The sequence below is a fragment of the Alosa pseudoharengus genome, unplaced genomic scaffold (assembly GCF_046254945.1).
Source record: "Alosa pseudoharengus isolate Yale_2024_CS ecotype anadromous, Long Island Sound unplaced genomic scaffold, YU_APseudo_1.1 YU_APseudo_1.1_scf_5, whole genome shotgun sequence".
Classification (NCBI taxonomy): domain Eukaryota; kingdom Metazoa; phylum Chordata; class Actinopteri; order Clupeiformes; family Clupeidae; genus Alosa; species Alosa pseudoharengus.
This window is the reverse complement of record NW_027468837.1, coordinates 11,961,726-11,988,663: the sequence shown is the minus strand read 5'-3', so window position 1 is coordinate 11,988,663 and position 26,938 is coordinate 11,961,726. Positions and strand designations below refer to the sequence as shown.

The 26,938-nt window shown below is 43.1% G+C and overlaps 1 protein-coding gene across 1 annotated transcript in view; it reads right to left on the bottom strand.

Moving 5' to 3' along the window:
* ca16b (carbonic anhydrase XVI b) overlaps positions 1–25,398 on the bottom strand; it is a 71,433-nt gene extending 46,035 nt beyond the window's left edge. The window contains exons 1-2 of the mRNA XM_076268286.1: positions 24,995–25,398; positions 10,691–10,777 (exon numbers count right to left, since the gene is read on the bottom strand). Coding sequence (XP_076124401.1) covers positions 10,691–10,777; positions 24,995–25,112 — 205 coding nt within the window. The 5' untranslated portion in view covers positions 25,113–25,398. The remainder of the gene's footprint in view (positions 1–10,690; positions 10,778–24,994) is intronic.
* Positions 25,399–26,938: the final 1,540 nt, after the last annotated feature.

Below are 26,938 nucleotides of genomic sequence, written 5' to 3'. Positions count from 1 at the left end.
ATTAGGGTTGGGACAGACGTCCATATTTATTGGCATCCCCGGTAAAGAGGAGTAAAGCCCAATTGCTAAAACGGATAGTTCCGGTCCTTGACTATGATTGGCTGAATTGCGTTCGATGCCGTTGTAAAATCCAGCACAAACATACACCTTGACCGTATTTCGTTCTATTACTGCGCTACCACAACTTATTGCAACTTGATTCAAAAGTTAGAGTAACTGCGTCTCGAAGTTGCTTGACAACCATTTACTTGGAGGAAATATATTTCTTGGTGGAAGAATGATTATCTATGAATAAAACGTTACATTTCTCGTTGCTTTGCCTTTATTTTATGAAATCTTGCCAGATATATGTAGTAACCGTATTAGAAAAGCAATAAGCCACTCAAGTTCGTAGGTTACAATGATTTTAGAACAGCTAAATCACTAAAATTGTGTTCTGCCCAACAACGCTCCTTAGCTGTTCTAAAACCACTGTAACCTAAGACTTCTCTGGGCTTATTGCTTAATTTAATGTTTATTGGCGAAAAGCTCAGTTCTCTATTCATCTGACTATAGATCAGTAGACCCGAACACAACATATGTAATAGTTATGTGTAGGGAGTGTGCAGTCATTGGAAATAAGTTATTTTTTATGTTCTTCACAGAAAATGAGTCTGAGTTTAAAGAAATAATAATAGCATAATTTTTCTTTTAGCAAACATTGAAAACGGGTCCCACAGACCCAAACACCTTACAAGGTTAATACACTTAGCTCTTATTTGAACTCTTGTATTTCATTTTCTTTTCCATGTTGAAGAATGACTAGGGAATAAATGAGGAGGGTGATGTGTCTGGTATTTGTGCTGACATAAAGCATTGGACACCTTAGTGAGGTTGGTATGAGTGTGCTTAAGATGATGAAAGTGGAAAGTTGAGAAATAGGACCAAGAATGGCAGCACTTGAAGAGGTTCAATTTTGGGTCAAATTTTTCAGAAGTTACACAAAGGCAAATGTACTCTATCCGGTGTAGAAGACTGAGAGCCATATCTGCAATTCACTGAACTAGACGTAGTGCCAACAAATGTAACAAAATCTAAGTTACCGGTAGTTCATTTTGTCTCTGAATCAGTGATGTAATTTTTTAACCAGGATTATATGGCAACATTTATCACAAGTCTTTATGTATTCACATATATTGATACCTTGGGTTTCATTCACCATGTACTGCTGCTCATTTAGGTTTCATTTGTTAGATATTTCCATATTGACAGTAATTTCTGTCTCTGAGGCAAGACAGCTCATTAAAAGTTGAAGATTAACTGTATCCGTGCAGTTGCGTAAGCTCTGCTGTAAAACTTTTCTAACCCAATCAGGCTTGTTTTTTCACTCACCCTATTAGTTCAATAACATTTCAGTTGTTTTCATACATCTGTTAAATCAGCCTACCACTAAAAAAATATAATCAAAGACGGCTTGGCCGACTGTTCACCCCTGGTGGGAGAAATGAAATCCACAAACACCAAAGTCAATTATGCGCAATAAAGAGCCTCTCCCTCCACATCCTCTCGGGTAGCTCCTTTCGTGGCATGGCGCCCACAATCCCCCTTGTACACTACATGGCCCGAGCCGTGATCACTGACAAGGTGAAGCTCTTCCCATTAGAAACCGCCGATCTAATCTTATTAACCAAAGACTCTCAGACGGTCAGGAGCAGCGAGAGACATGGTACCCTGGGTGCAGGCATTCAAACGCTGTGTACACACACTGGCAAGAAACATGAGAGCCAGACAAGTCCTTTGAGAAGCATGACAAAACCTTGAGATATCAAAGGAGCCGGATACGAGGGTCTAGCTCTCTACCGGACATCTGGAAGCCTCTCTTCCACCTTTGTTCCTACTCCAGGCTATGAGAGTTTGTCTAATAATTCCAGTCACACAGCATGGTGTTGCTTCATGAAACTGCCTGCAATATACAAATGATTGATGACAACATGACTTGCCTGATTCAAAATAATTCAGTTTGTAGGTTCTTTCTTTTGGTGTGAGGCTGTCATGGTAACTACATAGTAACAAATGAAAAATCATTGCAAGCATTTGATTATAAAAAACAAAGCAATAAAAGCTGACATATAGGCTGATGAATATGACCCTCCAGGCCCTCTTCCAAACAAAGAAGAAAGTGTGCATGATGTTCATGGCGAGGCAGAATGCCTTTGTTGGTAATTACTCCATCTGCTTTAAGGATTCACCAGTGATCAGGCATTCAGAGACTCAAGCATCTTTAAAGAAAACTACAGCAAGACTCCCTCACTGGGCTGCTATGCAATGAAAAATCAATCAATCAGAGAGCGAGAAAAGGACTGGTACAAAAAGTTTAAAGACAACCTCATGATTTTTAACAGCAGACCTGTGCTGAACAGAATTTGTAATCACCAGAAGAGCTCTCTCGACACTACTGTAGTTGCTTGCTAAATGCTCCACAATAAAAAATAAAGTAATATTTAGAAATTATTTTTAAGTATAAATTAACTTCCCCTTGAGTTGAATTTAACGCGGGTAACAACTGTAGTGAAGTGAAGTGAACATGAAGTTCACAATGTCTGTAAGTTCTGGATTTAACCTACAGTACTCAACCTGGACTCAGTAAAACTCTTTTTAATAATGTGAACTGACTTCGACCCACATATATTGCTACTCGAACTGGAGGGCTTATGTAACTTTGTTCCCCAGCATTGGTCTGTGTGATAAGACAGGAGGCACATTATTTATTCTAGCCTTTCAGATTGAATTATTGCCCTTTTCCGACCTCCACCCATTTCCCCAGGCAGCTCAGAGGAGCAGTGTTTTTGCCTGACTGTTAATCAGCCCATTAACTCTGTGAGACACAGCGTTATCATGCTCCATGCATTTGATGATTGACATAATTACATTCCTCGCCGACTGCTGATAGAGAGGGTCCCTCCATTTGGAGCTACAGTAAGGCGCTGAAAGCAGGAGGTGGATATCGATCAATGTGTCAGAATTATACACCAGGCCCTTTCTGGCAGGCATTAAGGAAGGCTTGAATTTGAGAACGCTGCTGCTGCTGAAGCAGCAACCAAAAACTGGAATGCAGAAAAAGAAAAGAAAAGTAGCCTAGTGATCCGATGTCACACAGAACAAATGGTGTTACTCGATCGGCCAAAACTTACAATCAGCTGGTGAGTACCACAGTGGAAAGGAAAGGACAGGTATTAGTGTAACTTTACCCTGATGAGAGCATTAATGACGGCAAAGAAAGGCTAGAGCAGCCTCTGCTCAGAGTGAGGGTACTAAGACAGGTGCATCACAACATGTCTTTACTAGTTTGTGACCAATGAAGCAATTATCTTTTGTCCAGCAAGCACATTGTCTAAACGTGATCCTCCACGGCAAAACCAGTCGGAAGATGCAAATTATCACTGAATCTATATTCAGGTACAATAATACTTATTACATTATTGTTATTATTGTTATTCTTTAACAATATTTGCATGAGATAATAAGGAGGGCAACAGTGAATGGCAACAGATGAATGGTCCACTTAATAATCATAGTTAAAATGAAGAGGCCTTCACGACAGAACAGGGGATGAAGAGCATGATTAATAAATATATATATATATATATATACAGCATATGCACCATTTATTTACTATAAACAGCATGAGTGATTGACTAAATGCAGTTAAAGACTTGGCAAAAGAGCTGGGGTACTCGTGGGGAGTATCACAGACCAGCCATGTAATCTAAAACTTTGTGCTCTAATCTCGGACACTAATTAGTCCGCTCAAGTCCCTGGCAGAGGCGGAGGGCAGGTGAGAAAACACTAAATCAAACAACAAGTTAATGGCCGCCGCCGCCGGCAAGCCCTCACAACATTACCTCAAGGCAAAACACCGCCTCTGCCTCTGAGCTGCGGTATCTTACGATTATCTTGGAGCGCTTGATTGTGTGCGGGGTGGGTGGGTGTTTGGAGGGGATTGGGGTGGTGCAATGGAGTGGAGTGGGGGCTGTTCTCATGCAAGGGAGTTGGCCCGAGAACACATGCGGGACAGGCTGTACCCGTGCCCTGTTGATTGTGTGGCTGGCGTGCCTTCCTCTCCGCCGGGCTCTTCAAACGGCCTCTGAGATAATACAGGGTGGACGCTGCCAGAGTGACGCCACTTCCTCACTCAGGGTTAACACAGTTTAGGCCGGTGTATGCGGGGGTCAAGGGTTATGTAAACGCCACTGAATGAATGTGGGAGATTAACTACGTGTGTATATACAAATTAAAAAGACACGTTGCGCAGCTAATTTTAGAAAAAATGTAGAGCAGCAATATATTTAACTGGGACATTCAGGAAAAACGGTGTTTGTCACGATTTCAGCTCTGCGGGCAAATAAAAAAAAAAGTTTCCATCAATCTCAGACCGTAACCTCAAACCATCCTTTCATCAAGTATTCTTCTGTGAACAGTATGAGGTCAGCAGGACCCTGGTGAGCCGGTGTGGAGCCCAGCAAACAGATGGGCTGACAGATCCATTTGATACACCTTTGTTGCACAAACACCTTTGTTGCACATATGGCACATCAGTGAGACTGGCACACAAGGCTTTTCCACGCCTCTTGGTTTGGATACGGACCGAAGCGAAAGATGCAGACAAAAAGGGCCAATGAGTGGTGCGAATAGACATTGCCCGCGACGAAAAAGCAACATCTTTGATGGATATTGGGGGGGGGGGGGGATGAAATACATTTTTCAATTTGACCAAGTGCTTTATAAATAAATTGGATGCTCCAATTTATGACAGTAACTTAACCAGAAGTTAAAGAAGACCCATCAGCATAACACCTATTGTGCACATATTGATCAGAGATTGTAGATGGTCAGAGCTTTCGTTCCTTCATTAAATGAGGAGTCCAAACAATAGGACTCCATACAGCAGCCTTGAATCCTGTGAAATCTGTTACTGTGAATAGTTTTATGAGAAGATGGTGAACTGAACACCGAAAGGCACAAAGTTAAGATAAAACAAATTCCTATATTATAGGAAAGCAGCACTGTACAAAGGTCTGGACAGTGCAAGAGCAGACCTTGGGTTCCTGTCCAGTCGGCTCCATGCAATTTATGCATGCACCATATACATGTTTGACGGCGTTGCCCCCAGACAGACATTTCCCCTTCCTGACTCGAGAGCGGCGTGATACGATCTTCCAAAATAAAGTTTGCAATGTACTCACTCCAAAGGCACTTTAATGGCTACCGGACCACTCCAGGGAAGTGGCCCCACCTCAAATGTTCTAAGCAGCTGGGTGAGGACGTTCTTGTTGAGTCTCATTGATAGCCAGCTGAAGAAAGAGCACTTGTGGAGGGTGGGGGGACTTGGCGGCCCATTGAATAGACCGGAGCACTATAACTGGGCTTTCAGATCTCTGATGCTGTTGGAGTAGGGGCAGAGAGCGGATGCTGGTCAATGCACATACTCAGGAGTTGTACACATGCTCTATACTTATTCATCAAATATACCTATTTCGGCACTGGCACACTTGCGTTGATGCTTCAGAAAATGGTTAAGAGGCTGTGCTGCTGTTGTGCTGTGACGTGATGGCGCTGGAAGTTGAGCGTGTTATGTAACTACAGTAAAGGCAGAATCCAGGGAGAGATAAAGCAGCAGTTTGCCTAATGCCTCACAGAGATATCATGTTTGAGTATGCACTACAACAGAGAGGGAGGCCAGCTTTCGCTAGTTTCCACGAGGCAGAATTGGGGACAAATCTCGTTCAGAGCCTCACCACCCGCTCCTCCTGCCCTCCCTCCCCCTTATTGCTTGGAAACTGCAGCACACCATGTTGAGTTTGCTGATTTGATTTCATTTTTTGTTACTGCTTTAAAACGGAGAGGGGGGGTCCATGGGCTGTCTGTATGTGGCTTGCTTGGTACACGTGTGGGTTGGTTGGAAAGTAATGGAAAAGATAAAGTCATTTATTTCAAATCATTCTATTTATTTAACAGTATTTCATATGATTTATACAATGGATTTAATCAGTGAAGGAGAAGTATAGTTTGAAACTCATCTGTATGCTTCTGGTGTTGCAAAGGGGGAAAATCTGTTAGCCCAGACTCTGTAGAAGTTGTCCAAGAGTGGATTTGGCTTTTTGAAGGGACTTTTTTTGGACCATAAAAGAGAATGATTACAAGCCAAATTCCCTTGTCTCTCTCATTTATTTACATGGTTAATGTGTTTAGTTTTCTGGAGAAAGGGGACATATTGTCAGAATTAGAGAACCCGAAGCCGTGATTAAGAACTCAATTCCTCACACAAATTGGTTCCTGCCAAAACAATTCATCATCGCAAATTATGAGGGACTCTATGCCATCCACCCTACCTGGCCGCGGCCATCTTGACACATCCATCAAGGCCCAGCTCAAGACAGTGATTAATAGGCCAATCAGGGCACACCAGCACCTATCAAACCCTTAACTGATAGATAGCCAAGATAGATTTACCATTTCACCAAGCCTCGGATAAACTAATGCAGAAATAATATGCATTGTTGCCCAGTCCAAACTGTCCAGTACATGCAGGCTGGACGCCACTGGAGGCTAGCAGTCCTGGTCTGCTCAGACTTGAGATGATGATGCGTACAGCGACAACCATGACAAGCAAGACAAGAGAGTCGATATGGAGGCAGATGGAGAGAGAAGACGGTGGATGCAAGGGCAGCCACACACACACACACACACACACACACACACACACACACACACACACACACACACACACACACACACACACACAGGTACCGTGAGGGCTGCCCAGGCGGTGCTGTGTACTTTGGGCATTTTAATATTTGCTGTGGCTGTTTTAATGCCATAGTTGCTCTAATCAGACTGAGTGTCATTACACCCAAGGCCATTCCTTCAAGATGAACAAACATTAGGCTACATCAGATATTCCTTTTTTTATAAATGATGAAGGCTCCTGTTCACAGTCTTCCTGTCACAGTTGAGCACACACAACAGTGATGTGCTTTGTGAATCATAACCTGGATGTGATGTGAATGTTGCTAATGACAAGCATGGCTCACTGTGCAGGAGCACACACATACAAGCAACACGACGCCTTGAAGAAATACCTAGTGAAATATACACCAAAGAGGAGCTCGTATGTATCTTCCACCAAAACTACTGTTTTTCCAAGATGTTTTTGTGTGAGGCAGGAAGATTAACAGTAATGTGAGATGACTGATGTTCTCTCTCCAAGCTAGAGACAGTTAAGAGAAGAGACTTTTCATGTCAGTGCAAAACAGATATTTACTGACATACCGAGCTGTAGAGAAAAAGCAGAACACACAAAGAATAATGAAAATGTGCCGCACACTGAGAATGACAACAATCTAGCGGTAAAGAAAAATGAAAATCCTGAGGAACACGACAGTGAAATGCAATAACGGTACGTGGCGAAGCCTCCCACATAGTCTCTGAGGTGCAATATCAGTTGCCTCATATGAGAGATAGCCTTCCTCCACATGCTTTTTTTTCTCTAAATAAAACAGAATTAGATTTAGGGGGACGTGGGATTTGTTTTGATGTTGCGGCGGTTTATGACTACTTGACTGCTGCATACTCACCTGAAGCCCCAAATAAGGGTCTGTATCCCGCTAAACACATCAAATCTGCATGGCGGCCGACGTGGAGAGTCATTACTTCCAAGAGCTCCATTCAGAGGCCCCTCCTGGAGTGGTATTACCGAGCGGCAACACACAATGCTGCTCTAAACACCATACATTAAACACCGTGGATGAGGCGGGACCCCGACTGCGATGAAACCATCTCAATTTGCAGTTAAGATCAAGGCTCAAATTAGGAGGATGGAAGGGTGGGGATACACTGAGAATGGAGTTGTGTCTGGTGCTGTGTCAGAGGGAGTGAGAGAAAGAGAGAGAGAGAGAGAGAGAGAGAGAGAGAGAGAGAGAGAAATAACAGAATTGATGTCAAAAATGGAGAAAATTGAGGGATCAGAGAGGGTGGGGGAAACAAAAGACCAAAAAGAAGCAGGAAGAGAGAGAGTGAGAGCAATGGAGACAGATATGGAGAGAGAGAGTGATGAAGAGAGAGAGTGACAGAGAGAAAGATAGAGAGAGGGATGGAGCTAGGGCAGGGGTGGGCAAACTTTTTGGCTCAAGGGCCACACTAGGTTTTGAAAATTGGCCTGCGGGCCGCACAACAACCCCCCCCCCCCCCCCCCCCCACGACACACACATAAAAAATACATTTTTTATAGCCTATAATTTACTATGAAAAGTATTTCTTTGGAAATATTAATGGCTTAAAAATACTGCTAATTTTATGCTGTTTAACAAATGTATAAATTGTGCACTGTCGCTTTAAGACAGTCGCTTTAATTCATGTTTATTTCTCAATGATCTTCTGCCTGCTACGGTATGGCCCTCTCACACTTTTTAAATGGTCAATAGTGGGAACTACTGGTGCCTTCATGATTTCCTTTTAAAAGTTTCTTATAAGAAGGAGATATCAATTATCAACAATGACAAGCCAGCTGGAACCTGCGGCTCTGATCTGATCTCGAGTGCAGATGCGTTCCCAATTAAATGGATCGCATGTTCACGTTAGATCTGCTGCAAAGGAGATACCTAAGAGTTAACTTAGTTTAACATGATGTTATCTCTATTTAACATGATGTTTTGACATTGACATTGTAAACGTTCTCTAAGGAGAGTGAAAAGCAGTTTGCAGTAAAGCTAACCAACGTCGTCTCTATCGCAGGAAAAAAATAGCGAGCAGCCTGATAACCAAATGAAATGCTCAGCGGGCCGGATGAAAGTGCGTGGCGGGCCGGATCTGGCCCGCGGGCCGCAGTTTGCCCACCCCTGAGCTAGGGCAATAGAGTGAGCAGGCTGAGAGGGGATGAAGAGAGTGAGTGACAGAGAGAGAGATGGAGAGAGGGATGAAGAGAGTGTGTGAGAGAGAGATGGAGAGAGGGATGGAGAGAGTGCGTAAGAGAGAGAGAAAGATGGAGAGAGGGATGGAGAGAGTGCATGCGATAGAGATGGAGAGAGGAATGGAGAGAGTGCGTGAGAGAGAGAGAGATGGAGAGAGGGATGAAGAGACTGCGTGAGTCTGAGGAGGAGGAGAGCGGCCTCACCAGCGAGGCTTTAGTTTAGAGTTTCCCCAGCACAGCACAGACTGCACAGTGTGAGCCATGTCCGTCTCTGTCTAAACAACCCTCATCACCCTCAAGCAGGAGCCAGAGATAATGGCTAAATGGCCAGAGCAGAGAGAGAGAGAGAGAGAGAGAGAGAGAGAGAAGAGAGAGAGAGAGAGAGATGGAGAGAGAGAGAGAGAGAGATGGCCTGTGGAGCCTCTCCAAGCCAGAAATGATTACGGGAATTCAGAATGTACAAACACGCTCTGGCTCGCCTGCGAGAAAACATGGCAATGGAAGGGAAAATGCATGAACGCTCACACATGCACACACACACAGACACCCCCCCCCCAACCCCTCTAAAAAGGGAAAATAGACATATTCACACACACACACACACACACACTCACACTCACACTCACAGAGACACATGTATGCTCATACCCAACACAGAGCCACAGAGTCTTGCCAATTTGGATGCATCAGATGTCACCCGATTAGCAGGTCCCGCCAACGCTCGAACTAAAAGCGCTATTGACCAGCCCACACAATGGTTGGGCTGGGCAGAGCTGGGGTCTCAGTGGCCAGAGTAGAACAGGAGGGACATCTGTTGTGAGCCCGCATGGTTTGAGGGGAAAACCATCCCCACAACCAAACCAAACACGATGCCTGGACGAATCCATCGAGGAGGCCATTAACATTCAGACGGTGCGTTTTTCGGATGCCTTCCCTGTCACCTTCACAGACCTAACATGTGGCGAGGGAGGCTCTTTATTTTCAAGCCGAGTGATTAAGCTTCACAGCTACAGATTTGACCATAATACCAGCACACACCCAGGCTTCCAACTTTCAAAGGAAAAAGAGTCTATATCATCTGTCTCCATCTGCTAGCTTCTCAGAAGTCTGTCTGTGGTGTTGGTGCAAGCCTTCTGCTTTGGCACCGACATAGTTAGCAGGAAAACAGTCAAACTTTTACAGCTTATCTTCACAAGATGTGTGATTCATTTCAGTGAATCACTGGTGGACCAACTGAAATGAATTCACATTTTTTCATGAAATACTAAAGGGAGAATTGAACAGATGCTTAAATATATAGACAACAACAGTAGTAAAATCAACAACCACAGAAAAAAAAATCAGTCAGAGATTAGCAATGATACTGTACAAAGAAAAATGATACATATTCACATTTGTTCACCACACCTGTGCTTGCTTCACATTTCAGGTAAGTCAAGTTAAGCATCAGAACACAGGTGCAGACAGTTGCTGCAGGTTGAGGAGCAACGTACAGTATTGAACAAAGAGTTTAATCTGCATTTTGTTTTTGGCTATAATCCAATTGATGGTGCATAAGCGCCAGAAAAACTGAATAAATGACACACAAGAATGTACTTGAAAATGTGAGAGAAAAAAAATCAAGAAAAACTAAAAGATCCACTTGTGAAATGAACTGTCTGACAGACTTCAAATACATCACAGTGAAAAATGCTTCAGGTGACCCCTATCCTCAGTGCAAACGGACAGGAGCAACCCCGCACTTACCCGAGTATGCCCAGTAGGGCTCTCCAGCCGCCCGGCGACCCCTGGGCCCCGCCGCACTCCCCTGATGCCCCAGCCATGGAGATAGAGCTGCCGAGGGGAGAAAAACACACAGGTCAGGCGATCTGTGTAAACACGCATGTATGACACTTGCATACATACAGTGCAGTAGGATTTGTTTTCATGACAAACTGGCATGTTCACAGAAATTCACACAAATGTCACAGGAACGTTGGAAAATGAAAGTTCCAATGAATATCTGGATTTATTCAGAGCCTTGTAGATAGGGCTCTGGGTTTACTGAATTCAACATGGAATTTTAGAACATTGAATTATTGTGGAATAACTGTTCAAAAACTAACACCATTTCCTGTGCATGCATGAACATACACTTGAATTTCCCCTGGGGATCAATAAAGTATCTATCTATCTATCTAAAAGAAAACCTCAATGAAAATATCCATTTAAAAAAGGTTTTAGCCTGTAGAACCTCTGTTTGTGGAGGTGTGCCCAGCAAAACCCCATAATACAAACAAAATGAGAAGATGTCCAGACTGAGTTATCACTGAGCTGAGCTGACCAGAGTGCTGCTGTGGATGGGGGCTGGGGCATGCTCAGTGTTTTGTCTACTGGGGTAATCAGGAGCAATGATGGTTGTTTCCAATACAGTTCTCCAGACAGGACATTTCAGGAGCCATCACTCAAGGTTCGTTATGAGGCACCAATCTCCGTCTCTCAATTTAGCTCCGTGAAGGCGATTTTTGAAGTAAATGTTATTCTCTTCATTTGATGGGACACAATGAGAAGAGACAGTGTATAAATAAAACAGGGAATTGGGGGGGAAGGAGCGACGCCGACACAGAAGCAAAGGAGCGTCAATCAACGCTCGCTAGTAACAAATGGGTTCGCCCATCCCGCGAGAGACAGGGCGAGAGAGAGAGAGAGAGAGACAGAGAAAGAGAGAGAGAGAGAGAGGGAGAGATGGAGACAGTGAGAGAGAGAGACAGAGAAAGAGAGAGACAGGGAGAGAGAGAGGGAAAGAGTGAAAGACAGAGAGAGGGAGAGAGAGACAGAGAGAGAGAGAGAGAAAGAGAGCATAGCCAAGACTCTGTCTCCTTGCCACTCCACTCCAGATAACGGTGGGAAATTAATTTGAACTTTCTTCAAAGCCTAGGGGGAGTTTGTTCCTTCATTTCTTCAGTTTTTTTTGTCTCCTTCTTTTGTGCGGAGCTTCCCCCATCTTGAGGTAGTCATGCTGGGGCTAGGGGACACAGAAATGAGATGCTTGCACAAACACATTTTCCCATCCTCTGCTCAGCAATTACCAGGCGTTGCATCATCACGCATGGGATTAATTAGGCGCGACTGCACTGCACAGTCGATTCATTCGAGCTCCGCGATTAAGAACGCACCCATTTGTTTGCCTCCCGTCCAGAGTCATTAACACTGAAAGGTTTAAAGGACAGCACTGCAGCGGCCATCGACACAGCGTCATTGAAATGAGAATAATAATTATCAGACATTTAGGTAATGCCAATGACCAGCTCCGAGGTCAGTGGCAATTTATCTGTCGGTCAAGAGTGAGTCAAAATAATAAGCTTGTGTGACCGGAGTGAGCAATCTGCTTTAATTCACTTTCATTTCGCCAGGGCCTAATCTTAGTTAAGGGACTTGATGAAAAGCAGATTCAGTAATCATATACAAATCAGTGACACAGAAGAAGAGCAAATTACTACTGGCATTCATCTATGCATACCCCCCCACACAGACACAAATATACACACACATATACACACATGCACATTGCACACACAGGCAGAAACATATGCAAAATAGACAAGTGAATACTACTCAGGCTGACATATGAATATGATTTAATACAATCACATATAGCAACATAAATGGCAAACTTTTAATGAAAAAAACCCACATAGACTGTCTGGAACCTTCCGCTCTGTGAGCGGGGCTGTTTGGTGGTTTTATATCAAATAAAGTGCACCGCTATCTCCGACAGTGATTGAGAGAGAGAGAAAAAAAGGACAGAGAGAGAGAGAGAGAGATTGGGGAAAAGAATGAGAGAGATTGATACAGTGAGTGACAGAGAGGAAAGAGGGAGAAAGAGAGGGACAGAGAGGGAGAGATGGAAAGAGAGAGCGAATAGGAGACTGAGGGGCTTTAGATGGATTCTAACAGACAGGTTGAGTGACTGAAAGAATCCTGTTACTTTGATGAAAGTGGGCAGCAGACAGCAGCATGGTAATGGTCTACACCTCCCCCCCCCTTCCACCCCCCACTGCTGCCCTCCCTCTGGTCAGGAGATTAGGTGAGATTCAGCAAAGCCACACCGAGCCGCACAGCACAAAGGCTCAGACGACTCTACCTGCGGACACGGATCACACAACACAACGCCGCGCAAAAAGCCGGACGCCAACAGAACAGAAGCGGGCGGTGCATTTTCAGCTACACGGGGCTTTGTGCTGGTATTCAGTAAAGCACACTAGGCACTGGCTCTCTGTGAGAATAAACAGAGAGAATCACAGAAACGCCAGCCAGGCCCCTAACTGCAGCTTGGCCAAATAAAAACAGCCCTTTCCACTCAAACCTCCCGGATCAAAACGCGATCCACTATCCACCTTCTTCTCTATGCATCCAGCAACACTCACAAACAAGCATCATCGCCACCGGAGGCCTCAGAATAGCACCTTTCAAACTACCAGGGGAGGTCACGTCTTTAATTAAGTAAGAGGTCTCCATGGCACCCACATCCACACAAACAGCCCTCAATCACCTGATAGTCAAACACACCACTGACAGCACTGCACACATTCACACTTTCCACACACACACACACACACACACACATGCACCGCACTCACAAACACACACACAAACACACACACACACTCGACTGCACGCACGCACACACTTTACACACACACACGCACACACACACACAAAACATGCTAACCCAAAGTGAGAGAGACTGTAAGCGGTATGGCTGCACAATTTCGGGAAAATATCTATTTAATGCGATTTGCATTATGATTTTCGAATGTCAATGAATTGATTCAGTTCAATATTACAGATGTCTCTAAAATTTGGTGAGCACGCCCGGTGCACAAGAAGCACAGCGCCCCCGACCAACTGTGAAGCTCACCTATCAGAATTTCTGTACCCCTCACGCACTACGCACACCCTCCAACCAGAAGTGACATAGTCAAGGAGGATGCAATTAGTATAAAATGTTTGTCTGTATGTATGTATGTGTACGTGTGTGTGTGTGTGTGTGTGTGTGTGTGTGTGTGTGTGTGTGTGTGTGTGTGTGTGTGTGTGTGTGTGTGTGTGTGTGTGTCTGTCTGTGTGTGAACATAGGATAAATATTTCACATGTAAACACACTCTTCACACCTGACCATGACCTTGTGTTGTGTTATAAAGCGTGAGGTTTGTGTGGAGGGAATGGCGGTCCGTCGGCAGGGCCAAAGGGCTCAGCTCACTCATGCACACACACACACCCATCCATCACTCATCCTTTTTATGAGCCCGCTGCGCTCTCCCCTCTCCCCACACCCTTTTTCGCACGGGAGGCACTAAATACGCTGCACAAACATCCCCAAATAGCGAGGCAGACATTTACACGGCATTGGAGAGCACACCGTTCGAAAGGGCATTCACTGCATTTGCAGACATTCGATCCGAAAAGGTCAGGGAGCCTGGCGTTGGGCTTTGTGTATGGTACAGGACACAGAGGATGCTGTTGCGCTCCGAGCATGCGACTTTTTGATTTGACAGTGTTGCCGAGATATAGATTAGTTACAAACAAAAAATGCCAAAATCTGATTTCCTGTACATCAGAATAAGTCTCTCTAGCAGTAAACAAAATAGGCAGTCTGAATGTTTTGCAGTGATACCGCATCCAGGTCAAACGGAGAGGACACAGCAAACGTAAAGTGAGCTCTTACACAACCTGCTTTCAGAGGACAGCCTATATATCGCAGCAAATTGACCTAACTCGAAAAATAAGTCTCTTGACCAAAACAAAGTGTTCTGCGGGCACTTGAAGTTCTCTTCACTCTCCCTTCCATCTCCTGGACTGTAATGCAACGTTCAGGAAAGCAAGCGAGGCTGGAGCCGACCTGCTTTCTGTACCTGCTGGGCTACATTAGTCTCCTCTGTCGCCAGGATACGAACGATTGCGTACAGCAGCTCTGACAGCTCACAGGTACCTGCCACTCCACACAGTGACACCCGCTGTCAGCTAGCTGGACGGGATGGAGTGGAGAGTTGTCTCCTGCGGCCGCACCCCTCTGCTTGATAAACCCCGCAGCTCTTAGAGAGAGTCAAGGGGAGATGTGCTCAGATGGCTGTCCCTTCTTCACTACTCTGAATACTGTTGTCTTGAGTATCGAATACCTGGGAGGATACATTAATATATGGAGACCAAGTGAAACCAATCCTGTCCAGTGTGGTAAACTAACCTCTATCCAATTGATATGGGTATACACGTATGCAATGCATTGGCAATTCTCCCACTGTCTTCCCTACATTAAACAGGGAGCTAAAGATATGTGCCACATATCCTTCCAGAACAGCTGCCACCTTAAGCAAATGAGGTGTTGTTGGCATTAAATCCTGCTCACTGAATAATTTATCAACAAGGTATGGTATGTGAGGAGGGTAAAATGGGTTTGTTTATGGGAGATTATGTTGTGGATCAAAATCTGCAGTCAACAGTCAAACCTTTTTTTGTTTAGTTGCAGGCAATCCTATGTACAAACAATACTATTAAGATTGGATCACTGTAAGAGAGGCCCACCTTGCTGGTGTATGTGTGTGTGTGTGTGTGTGTGTGTGTGTGTGTGTGTGTGTGTGTGTGTGTTAGGATGACCTTCTGCTGACCTCTCATATCTTCCAATCAGTCAAACAGCAAACAGATAAGACCAGGATGGCTTTTAAGTCTGACATGAGAGAGTCACAAGACAACACGTGCCTTTTGAAAAAATGATTCAGGCATCTGTGAGCGTGAGAGAGAGAGAGAGAGAGAGAGAGAGAGAAAACAAATTACGCTGAACTAAGCCATGATGCTCAGCTCTATTTGAATCTGCTTACTGCGACTGCTCTACTGTTTGCATGCAGAAACGCTGATAAGTTAGAAATGCAGTAATCAGATTAGAGTAGGTCGATGCATCATGCTAGACAATGTTTTTATAAAAGTCACTCTGTGTAGGAGATAAGTCTTACTTACTGATGTTTACTTTAAGTATGTATAAGTATATTTCTTGAATTTCCCCATGGGGATCAATAAAGTATCTATCTATCTATCTATCTATCCAATGTCATGGCAATACAGATTATTAACTGGTTATTTATTTGTTTAATTATTTATTTATGTATCTATTTATTTGTTTATTTATGTATTCATTTTTTGATAGGGACAGTGTAATTTAAAACAGTTCAAATATGAAGCATGAAACTGATGAGAGTTTAAAACTTTTTGTTCATATTACAATTCCCTTCATATTAATTTGTAGTCTAACTATTTTCCCTATTATATTCCTATAGTAGATAATATTCCTGAAATATATCTAACAGTAAACACTGAGACAACCTAAAAATGGTTAACGCACAGCCAGTCTGACTCTGTACAATATATATACAGTACCCTTGTCCGGGGCGAGTCCCTCAGCTTACAACACAATTGCTCTGAACCCTCCACAGTATGAAACCCAGATTCATTGTGTGCTCCGAACACTAACATCCTGGCTTTATCCTGTATTTATGGAAATAGTGATGACCCATTGTTTCATTGTCTGCTGAGAGATCTAACCTATTTTAGAGGGCCCCTACTGAAAGACTTCCTGAGGGAAAGTCAATGCTGAATGAGGCGCAGCAGCACTCTATTTAAGCTCCGCACAGGATCCATCGCCTTCCTGTCCCGTCCGAAAGCCACTCGCGCCCTGGCAGTCGCTCGCGTCTGAGCACGTACGTATGTCTTATTACACATATACATTACAACTCGACAATTAGGACGGCCCCTCGAAGCGACTCGCCAGGACTCATCGCCATAAAGTATACTTAAGCAAATCCACTCAGCAGACTGACGAAGCTTAATGATCTACCAACACACTGATTAAGTCAATCAAGGGCTTAGGTAAACCATTTTAAAAGAATTAATCAAATGTTGGGAGTTGGATTAAAGAGCACACAGTGCTTTGGGCAGCTGGTCTCCATTAAGGCCAGCCGCTAAACAATAAAGAAAAAATATGTTCTATGTATTTTAGGATTTAATCTTTAAAATGTAAAGTAAAAAAGCAGACATATCTGATGTTTGTTTTTATAGTGCAGCTGAATCAAATGGATAAATGAAAGCAGTGTTTGTAACAAATTCTGTGATTCAAAACAAACATGCCAATTGAGTAAGACAATGAAAATTATACAGTACTGATAGCATTTCATGCGCGAAGCTATCATCTAACAATGAATTTAAGGCTGTATGAAATTTGAACTCCCTTTCTCATTTACCATGGAAAGACACACAGAGGGAATAATGACAGAGAGTGAAGGAGAGAGTGAAACAGAGAGAGAGAGAGAAAGAGAGGGAGAGAGAGAGAGAAGAGCTTTAAGTTTTTCTTGCACGCATGAGTAGGGATGTGTCTTTGATAGTCCTGAAAGGGGAGTGAGGCTGAAGATGATACGAGCACTTGAAGCAAAGAGCCTCACAACGCTCCACCACCCCACAATCAGCCTGCCCATCAATCATCGCAGCTTAAGATAATATCCCTCCATCTTAAAATAACACAGCTCCACTCAATAATGGATGCGCAAGTCACAATGAGTCGTCGGTTAATTAAGGTGATTATGATCTGAGCACAAGCTTCATTCTGATGGCCTTAATGCCACAACAACTGTCAAGGACTATGCGCCATGAAGTGAAAACTATTTCGCTATTCTTTCAGTCTCAAAGGCATGTTATAGCAGCCGTAGAAACTCCAGTAGTATGGTTACTTTGGCAGTGAGGAACAGAAAGTGCATACACAAGGCTCTGATTATTAATGGGAATAGGCAATAGGGTTCTTTAAACTGGGTGTATTAGTTAAGGATCTTGTTAGTGACAGTTCATAGAGTGTTCATTGGCCAGTGGAGTGTGGCAATAATGTGGCCCATCACTGCTGATCACAACTACTCCCTAATAGTATCCCATTTCCCATTTCCCATTTCCCAGCACTTGCTGATTACTTTAGACTTACTACATTGCAGTTCCCCAGGCCTCAAGCTTCACATAAACAGGGCCATGTCACTATTAATGATTATACACATGATATCGCATTAACAAGGTTTATTCCTATTGGTTACCTCCTACTCCTATACATTTCTACCTATGTTAACTTTACACTATACCTTAGGAAGGAAGGGTTATTTAATTCTCTGGCATGAAGGTGAGATATTAAGGGGAGTGGCTGGGGAGTTGCTGCCTGCTGCAGCCATAACTCTGACATCAGTAATGGCCACCTTTAACCACAATAAATGCCTGCTATAAATAAAATCATCGTAGCGTTTCATGTCCGACCCTCAAAGCTTCAACACACCCTCTTTCAGTCTCATGTGTTTCAACAACAACACACACACACACACACACACACACACACACACAAATGTTCAAAAAACCTATTGTGGTGAAGACAAAAACAGCATTTATAATCAATATGCAACATTTATCCAAGCAATCATCCTATTCACAGTACTATTTGTTGGAAGGAAGAGATCCTTTGTGATGGGGATGGGCAGGATTTAGTTATTGAATGTATTGTGTTCCTCGCAAGAGTAAATAATAATTTATCACAAAGCCAAATGCAATCAGGGAAGTTCCTCCTTTCAAGCTTGCTTACAGCGAATGAGGCTGTGGGAAAACTAACAGAGAAAGAGAGAGAGAGAGAGAGAGAGAGAGAGACTAGCTCTCTATAATTGGTCCCCTGAAAATGAGGACATATGCATTTACTTCCTTCCGCTCAGAAATAAAGACACGCAAGGCTTCTCTTCTTAGAGGCTTTTCGTTCGGGGCGGGCGTCTAAGTGCCTTCAATAGAACATTTGCTGAGAGGTTTAAAGGCACTTCAACGGCTTGCTTGTATGAGGGGATCTCTTGGGTCTAATCCGTCAGATTTGGAACACTTAGACCAGTGTAATGCTAATTCAGAAGGGTACTCTCCAAATAAAACAAAACGTCATTCATGTAGAAAAGACAAACGGATTGGAATTAAGAGCTCTAAACAGAGTGCATTACAGTGCACATGAGCACCACTGAGACTAATGGCACTGCGCCAACCGCTGTGCCCAGTCTCATCTCCATTGGTCAGAAGACAAGCACAACACAGGGCAAAAAAGCTCAAACAGAACCAAATATTGATTACGTGTATGAAACAATAAGTGCTGTATGAAGAATCATAACAAGTTTTTGTTTGTAGGACCACTATTGCCACACTTGCAATATGCACTGCGACACAGTGAAACACATATTTGTATTCACTGAGTAGCATCATAAAGTGTTAGCAACTTCCATCATAACTTGCACAGAATACAGGATTAAAAAAGCTTATCCAAAGCATCAGATAACAAAGTTTATCGGTGTTGTTCTTAACACAGGTTTCACTAATCACTAATATCCAACTGCATTTGCTTATATGCAGTGGGCTCTTGAGTCAATAATGGTCCAGTAATTAACCCAGGTCTCACAATAATGAGATTTTCTGTTGGGCAGGTTATTGAACATGTGTCTGGGTGCTGCGTGACAGGAAACACGCTACAGTGGTTACAGCAAAAGAGATATGAGTACACACACACCTCTGAGGACTCCCTTTAAGTAAGCATAAGCTGTGGTGCACTGGTCCTCAAGTGTTCCCAGATAAGAGAAGTCTATTGTTATGGTTATGGTTATGGATTTAGCAGACGCCTTTGTCCAAAGCGACACTGCATTGACTGCACCTCAATAAAATGGCTAGTTTGAAACGTGTAATGAGTGAAACGTGAGTGACGTGATATACCCGTTATCATCTTTCTATTCTTCCTCCACATGTTGGAACACGGCAGCCACAAATGAAGAGCTGTTCGCGTGTGGCGCGTCGTGATCCTGTGAGCTCAATAAGACACTGCCTTGGCTGAGACTCTCTCCTATGTCATCAGAATTTCTAAAAAATATATATTTAAAAAAAAAAACACGGACGGACCCACATATGGCCGCTGCTGCGGGCAGGACACAGAGCCTGGGCACCGGGCAGATTATGCGGTGGCCCACTGCGTGGACAAAATGCACTTTCCACATTTCCTGCCTGGTCTCCTGGTGCTAACAAGCTGCTGGGGTGGCAGATTTCTGAGCTTCCAAGGTGATCACCTCAATAGAGAGGTTGTCTGCTCTGTGACTCATGCAAGCATACGTAACAAAACCAACAGCTAATCCTGATCAACCATGTCCAGCGCCAGATTCCACACAAATACGAGTCTCTCTCTCTCTCTCTCTCTCTGTCTCTCTCTCTCTCTCTCTCTCTCTAAGGTGACTGGAAAAATCCAATGACAAAGCATGGCAGACTTGGACAGACTGAAGAGTTTTAGGGCAGGGGTGTTTAATTTTTAAAGTGATTCACAGGAGCGAATATTTTCTGTTAGGTTTCAGTGGTGGTTCCCTAGGTGTCTGAGAAGGTGGTAGAGAAAGAATAACCTTTTCTCCTTCTTTATTGTGGGAATAATGTAAATGCATGTTATGTGAATAATTTTTGTTATATACCACTAATTTGTGTTGAAGGGCGTTTGATTTTATCATCACCACATTTAAAAACCTGGCCAATATGCCCTGTGTAAAACTGAACTGTAAAAATAAGTTACTTTACTCTGCATAATTCTGGGATGTTACATAAACACAATTTGAACACTCTATGACACGTGAAAGGATGCTTACAGTAGCTTGCATGACTCTAACATTACAGTATTCCCCCAAAGTGTACAATCTTTACATAAAGCCCACAGGTGTTAAATTAGGGAAACTCATGATTCATATGAGCATGCCCTGAGCTATGGCAGCCAGCTAAGTGGAATCAGGCTCTGATCATTGGAATCTAATTAAGAAGTCCCGCCAAGAACAGAGAGCTGTGGGCCACCTTCCATAGACCAGACGTGCTCTACTGGCAAAAGATGTCGAAACCCTCTCCACTGGTTAAACTCGCTCTCTCTCTGTCAGCTCGTCTCTCTCTTCCTCTCTCTCTCAGCAAAAGAAAACTCAACATACCCCAATGACTCAAGCATAGCAGAGGAGAAAATGGCAGCCTGATCTACAATCTAAAATATGGATTTGGATCAATGCATTCCATTACTTTTAATGCTTCCATGTTATTGATTTTCTCTCTGGCTGCAATTAAATGATTTACTGCCTCTTGTATTCAGGAGATGATCCTGGAGATGTCCAGAGAAGAAAGGAGGAGAGAGAGCGAGGGATCCCTTTCTGATTTCATTACAGCTCTGTCCTCTCACTCACTCGCTCGCCGGCGAGAGCAGACCTCATTAGGAACGACTGGAAAGTCCAGCGGAGAGCACGAAGGACAGTAAAGCATTAAAATCATAACAAAGACGGACGCGGGGCCCTTGATGCATTCCGTGTCGACCCTCTCTTTCTCATCACCTGTCAGGTTGAAGGTTGCTGTCCCATTCCGCAGAACACTCCGCACCGCACCACACCACACGGCCCCCTCTGGCAGTCAGCGGGCGAGCGCATAGCCCTGTGGTCATTATTAGATCTGTGCGGCGTGAGCATGAGCATGTGCAGGTGTGTTCACACACACACACACACACACACACACACACACACACACACACACACACACACACACACACACAAGTCCCACTTACTCAGACAGCACAGCACTTGAACAAATAGCCATGCTCAAACACACACACACACACACACACACACACACACACACACACACACACACACACACACACACACAAGCATAAAATCACACAGTCCTGTATTTTTGCCATATAATTGTGGTTGGTATTGTATGTGAATGATTAGTGATGCAAATACAAGAGAATAAATGATGAGGCAATAAACAGAGACAAAAATATGCAGGATGAGGAATAAACCTTTTTTCCTCTCAGCAGGCAAGTTATCATGCATATAAACACATTTAAAACTGTCAGTTAGATCATAGAGGAGATACTGAGAAAGCAGTTCTGCTAATGTGTTATATAGTTTCTTTTCATAGGAAATTTTCCCTTTAGAAAGCTAATACATAGGCTTACAACAATACTGTTACTTCCACTACTAGTAGTACTACAACTATTTCATTCCAATTCCAATTTCCTGTATATGGCTTTAAACGAAAAAGATATCATTTCAACATGCTCACTTTGTGGCAGAAAATATATCCAATGGATATTTAATTCAATTTGACATTCACTAATACTGTATAACTTGCTTTAATAATATCAGTAACCTTTTACAGTAAATTAGAAAGGCATGGAAAATGGATATTGTCCAACTTGTTGAAAATGTTGTCAGATCATGTCACTTCCTGACAGTAACTGCTCCCTGTGCTATCACTGCTAAGAAGCAAATTAAATGAGAGTGACACAGTCATCGGGACATAGAGTAAAACTGTTATATCTAATACAGGATATTTACAACACTAGCTGAGCTTAACAGATGAAAAATCAGTGTCACTTATTTCAAATTTGATTTCAGTTGTAAAGCTGATATTAGTGAGGGCTTTCTGTGCTTGCATTCAATGCCACCATTGTGAGAGTCTGGTTGAATGGGACAACATGGTCTGCCGTTCTCATTAAATTCTACACACACACACACACACACACACACACACACACACACACACACACACACACACACAACACACACACACACACACACATACAAAATAAGTCAGAACACATAAACACACAAACACATACATGCATTGCATACACATTTACCACATTTGTCACATCATTGCAACAGTTATGGAAAGGAGGAAAGGAGGATGGTTTAAAAAGCAAACACACACACACACACACACGCACATGCACACGCACACACACACACACGCACGCACACGCACACGCACACGCACACGCACACGCACACACACACACACACACACACGCACACACACACACACACACACTCACACAGACACATACAATGAAGCTGACACTGAAACACAAAATTCCATAAACAAAGAGACTTATATAATAGGGAAATCCCAACCCTTCCTAAACCAAATAATCCAGCATGCCTTCAACTCTGGAGCTTTGATAAAACAATGGGAACATATTCTAAAGCAGCACAGATTACCATCGCCACAGTACTGCTCGGCCAAGAGTCCAGCCTTGGCAAAACAGTCTGGAGTCCCAAGACCTATCATCATTTATGAAGGCCTGGGCCAAACATCACACATCCGGGTTTATTCACATGCTCCCACTGCCACCACCGCTCCCCTCTCTCCTTTCCAGCCTTAGCAGTGGTGAATCATATAGAAATCAAGTAGAGCAAACAGACCCAGTGAAAAGGGAAAGGGGGAGAGTGACACTTTTCTCACAGCACACACTAATTCCCACTCCCATTCCCATCATCAGTACCATAAAAGCACCTGATGATACAGAGAGTGAAAACCCCCATCGGCTGCTACTGACTGAGATTACTTTTACACCATCCATTTCAAAGGACTAAAATGAACCTTTGACAAAGACTGAGAATGCATTCAACCCTATCCTATTTCAATCTACATGATCTGACAGAAAGTTAAAGAATATGAAAAGAGGACAACAACTGTCTGAGATGCACATCTATTCAGCTGACAGAATCCAAGTAAAACAGGAGTAGGATGCATAAACTTGATTGACAGCCACTGTCAGTGCCTTAAGCCATCATCTTGTAAGAGGGGCATGACTAGAAGCACATATTAACTATATTAAAGATTTTAAAAGCCTGAGGGAAGGTAGACCAAAAGGGTACAGTTATCTAAGCAACAAGAATCCTCTGATGAACATACTGCTGCTGCCAAAGGAACACCAAACTGATCATACACAGGGATGGATTACTGCACGGGGATTACTGCACGGGCCTAACGGGCCCAGGCCCAGGGGCCCAAGGGGTCAGGGGGCCCTGAAGCCCAAGCCTTTGCATGGAATCATTGCCTCAATATCCACAAATCAGGATGTAGGCTATGAATCTGATTGAATTTAGTATTGTCCATCCCCAAAATGCACCAGAATACAGGAAATCACATCAAACAAATTACAAATCACACATATACGACAATAAGTGGGGGGCCCCCTACATCTGGGCCCAGGGGCTTGAAAGTTCATAATCCGATTGTTGTCCTGATTGTTGCATGGCTATTCATAACCTTGTATCATCTGCTACTGCTACAAAGTTTAAATGAACCAGGTCATCTAAAGGATATATGGAGAATCCTCACACAGATGCCTATCATTACAGTAAAGTCAGCCATGCATCCTTTTTTTCCCTCCAAAGTGAATCGAATTAATTTAAACCTCCATTCAGATATATGTAAAATTACAGGAATAGCCTATACTTCCCCCAAGGTCATTTACATGAATTATATCTGGACCAGTGACCGTTGGTCGAGTTTGGCTAAAAATGTCATCCTATATATGTTTAATCAATTTAGTCCTTTCATAGGGATGTTGTGTTCAGACTGAAAAATATAACACGAACGAGAGCAAACATTACGCATAGCGTAGTTGTCTCATTGGTTTTACAGCCCGAAAAGGCCTATCATTAGGTCTACAGGACATTCGATGTTAAAGCTGCCATTCAGACACCTGTTCACACACCACCTCGAATCTGGTACCAAAATTACTTTAGAGCGCACATTCATCTCCATCGACTCAAGCCGGTAGGTTAAGCTACATCTACAAAACTGGTGGGTGAACAGCGTTTCACCAATACTCTCTCGAAACAGTGTGTCTATAGTCTCACGTCTCAGTTAATTTGCGTTAGTAATATGAAGCATTTACTACAAAATTAAGCTTTTAATACTCTGAAAATTAACACAAAATCTTCGGCTATGGTTCTTTTTGACTCGAACACAAATACAACAGATAGGCTGACCATTCATGAAAACGGTGAGACCTCCTGTAATTGAAGCGTTAAAAATGTAACTATAATAGCATAGCCTATATTTATTCTCACTCGCTTAACAGATACTTTTAGCATTATCTACGTAAAAAATAATCAATGAAACGAGACATGAAAAGGGAAAAGTTCGTGTGGACTGTTTAGCATGGAGAAGATGACTTACCGGGATCACAACTGCCCGATAGAACAAGGAGAGCTGACAAAATCGAACACAAGATCCCGCAACAGCAGGATACCAATGGTCTTCGCATGTCCGAATATGCACTGCGCACAAAAGCCATTGACGAGTGAAATTCAACGTAAAAAATATATTTGCACTGGACAGAGAGAATGTCACGGCAGTAGCGGCATCAGTTGTTAGCGGGTTGCGCCGCAACTCATTCTGTCTTGCAGTCTGAGGGACATTCAGTGTACCACCCGTACCACTAAGCCCTCGGTTTCGCCTTCCAAACTAGATTTTCTAACATTCCCTCAAGTTATTCCTGACCGTTGGGGTCAACTGACTCGCTTCTTGTCACTGTTCTATGGGTAAACATAGAGCATGTTCTCCGTCCTTCCAGCCGGCGAGTTGCGGACCCTGCATTGGCAATGCTTCTCCGCCAGGAAGTAACCGACATGTGAGCTTGGCAAAATAAGGAATACAGACAGCACGGGATGGGAGGAGATTCAGACCCTGCTGGATCCTAGCGCCGGAGAAGACAAGAAAACAATCACTCCAGTCGAGAAGGAGACGTCAGCTCGGGACTCCGACGATAAACAGTAATCTTAACATTACTATCGTTCCCTACATATTCCCAGTGACTCTAAAGTGCCTCGTCCATCTATCGTGATGGCAGTAGTGCTATGTCTTGAATGCCTTCTTTTCAAAAATACTTTGTGCATTCCGTAGTTTTTTAAATTGGGATCATCATCCTCATCCATTTTGTGGCATTTCGTGCCATATGTGTATCTTATACATTTGATTACATTATACATATTTTTTTTTTATTATTTAGAATACAGAGATGTCACAAACCCATCATCAACATGCCCTGTAGTTATTAAAAGTTGTATATTTTATGTCCCACTATCCAGGTGCCCTTCCTCTCTGCTGGATGTCTGAGTTGACATTTTAGGTAATCAGCAGGTAATTACTGGCGCTGTCCGTGGTCCTACAGAGTGGCCCAGGCAGTGTAGTTGTCCCATGCATTTAAAACAGTAGCTAAGTGTAATCAGCTACTTCAGTAGCTTTCATTGCCACAGTTTTCTCCACAGTTCATATTGGATGCATCCGCTGGAACCTCAACAAAGGGCATTAGGTGAATCCCTCTTGTTCAAGATAAAATAGGCTACTGTTTTTTGTATTTTGAAAATACTTTCAAGGGAGCATGAAATCACTTTACAAACTTGCCATGTATCAGCTTTTTGATCTCAAACATGTAGCCTATTAAAACTTTAATAAGGCTACACAGGGAATGCCACGCATCACAAATTCCAAAACAGTTCAAACGTTTTACCAAAATCAGGCAAACTTGTGGGTGAGAAAGTAATTGGGATTAATTGAGAGAGGAATGTATAATAGGAAGGTTTATAATGTTAATTTTTGGAGAGTGGTTCGACTGTCTTTAGAGGTCATTGAACATGGAGAAAAATTATGTCTCCATTTTTCAACCCTATTTTTTTGAAATTGTTTAATGTTGAATAAAGTTCACAAAACAGTTATTTTCATTGTATGTCAGTATTATGATTGTATGTCAAACAATTAGAGATAAGATCAATAACCAATCAGTTTCACCAAATACACATACTTCATTGCTGAAAGATAGCAAAAACATAACAGAATCACAGATGAGACCTCGAACAACATTTAATTCATTTACATATACACAACATATTAGATCTCACCTCCACAATTTCCTCATCAAAATCTACAACTAGTCTATAGACCCTATTCCTACTCACCTTCTTACGACTGCTCTCCCCTTCCTGGATAATGTTTTGCTCTAGATTATAAATAATTGAATGCTATCAGGGCATGTACCGCAGTCGTTTAAGGCATCTGTTATTAAGCCCTCCCTCAAAAAACCTAGCCTTGTATCAATACTGGTCCTCCTGGACCTCAGCGCTG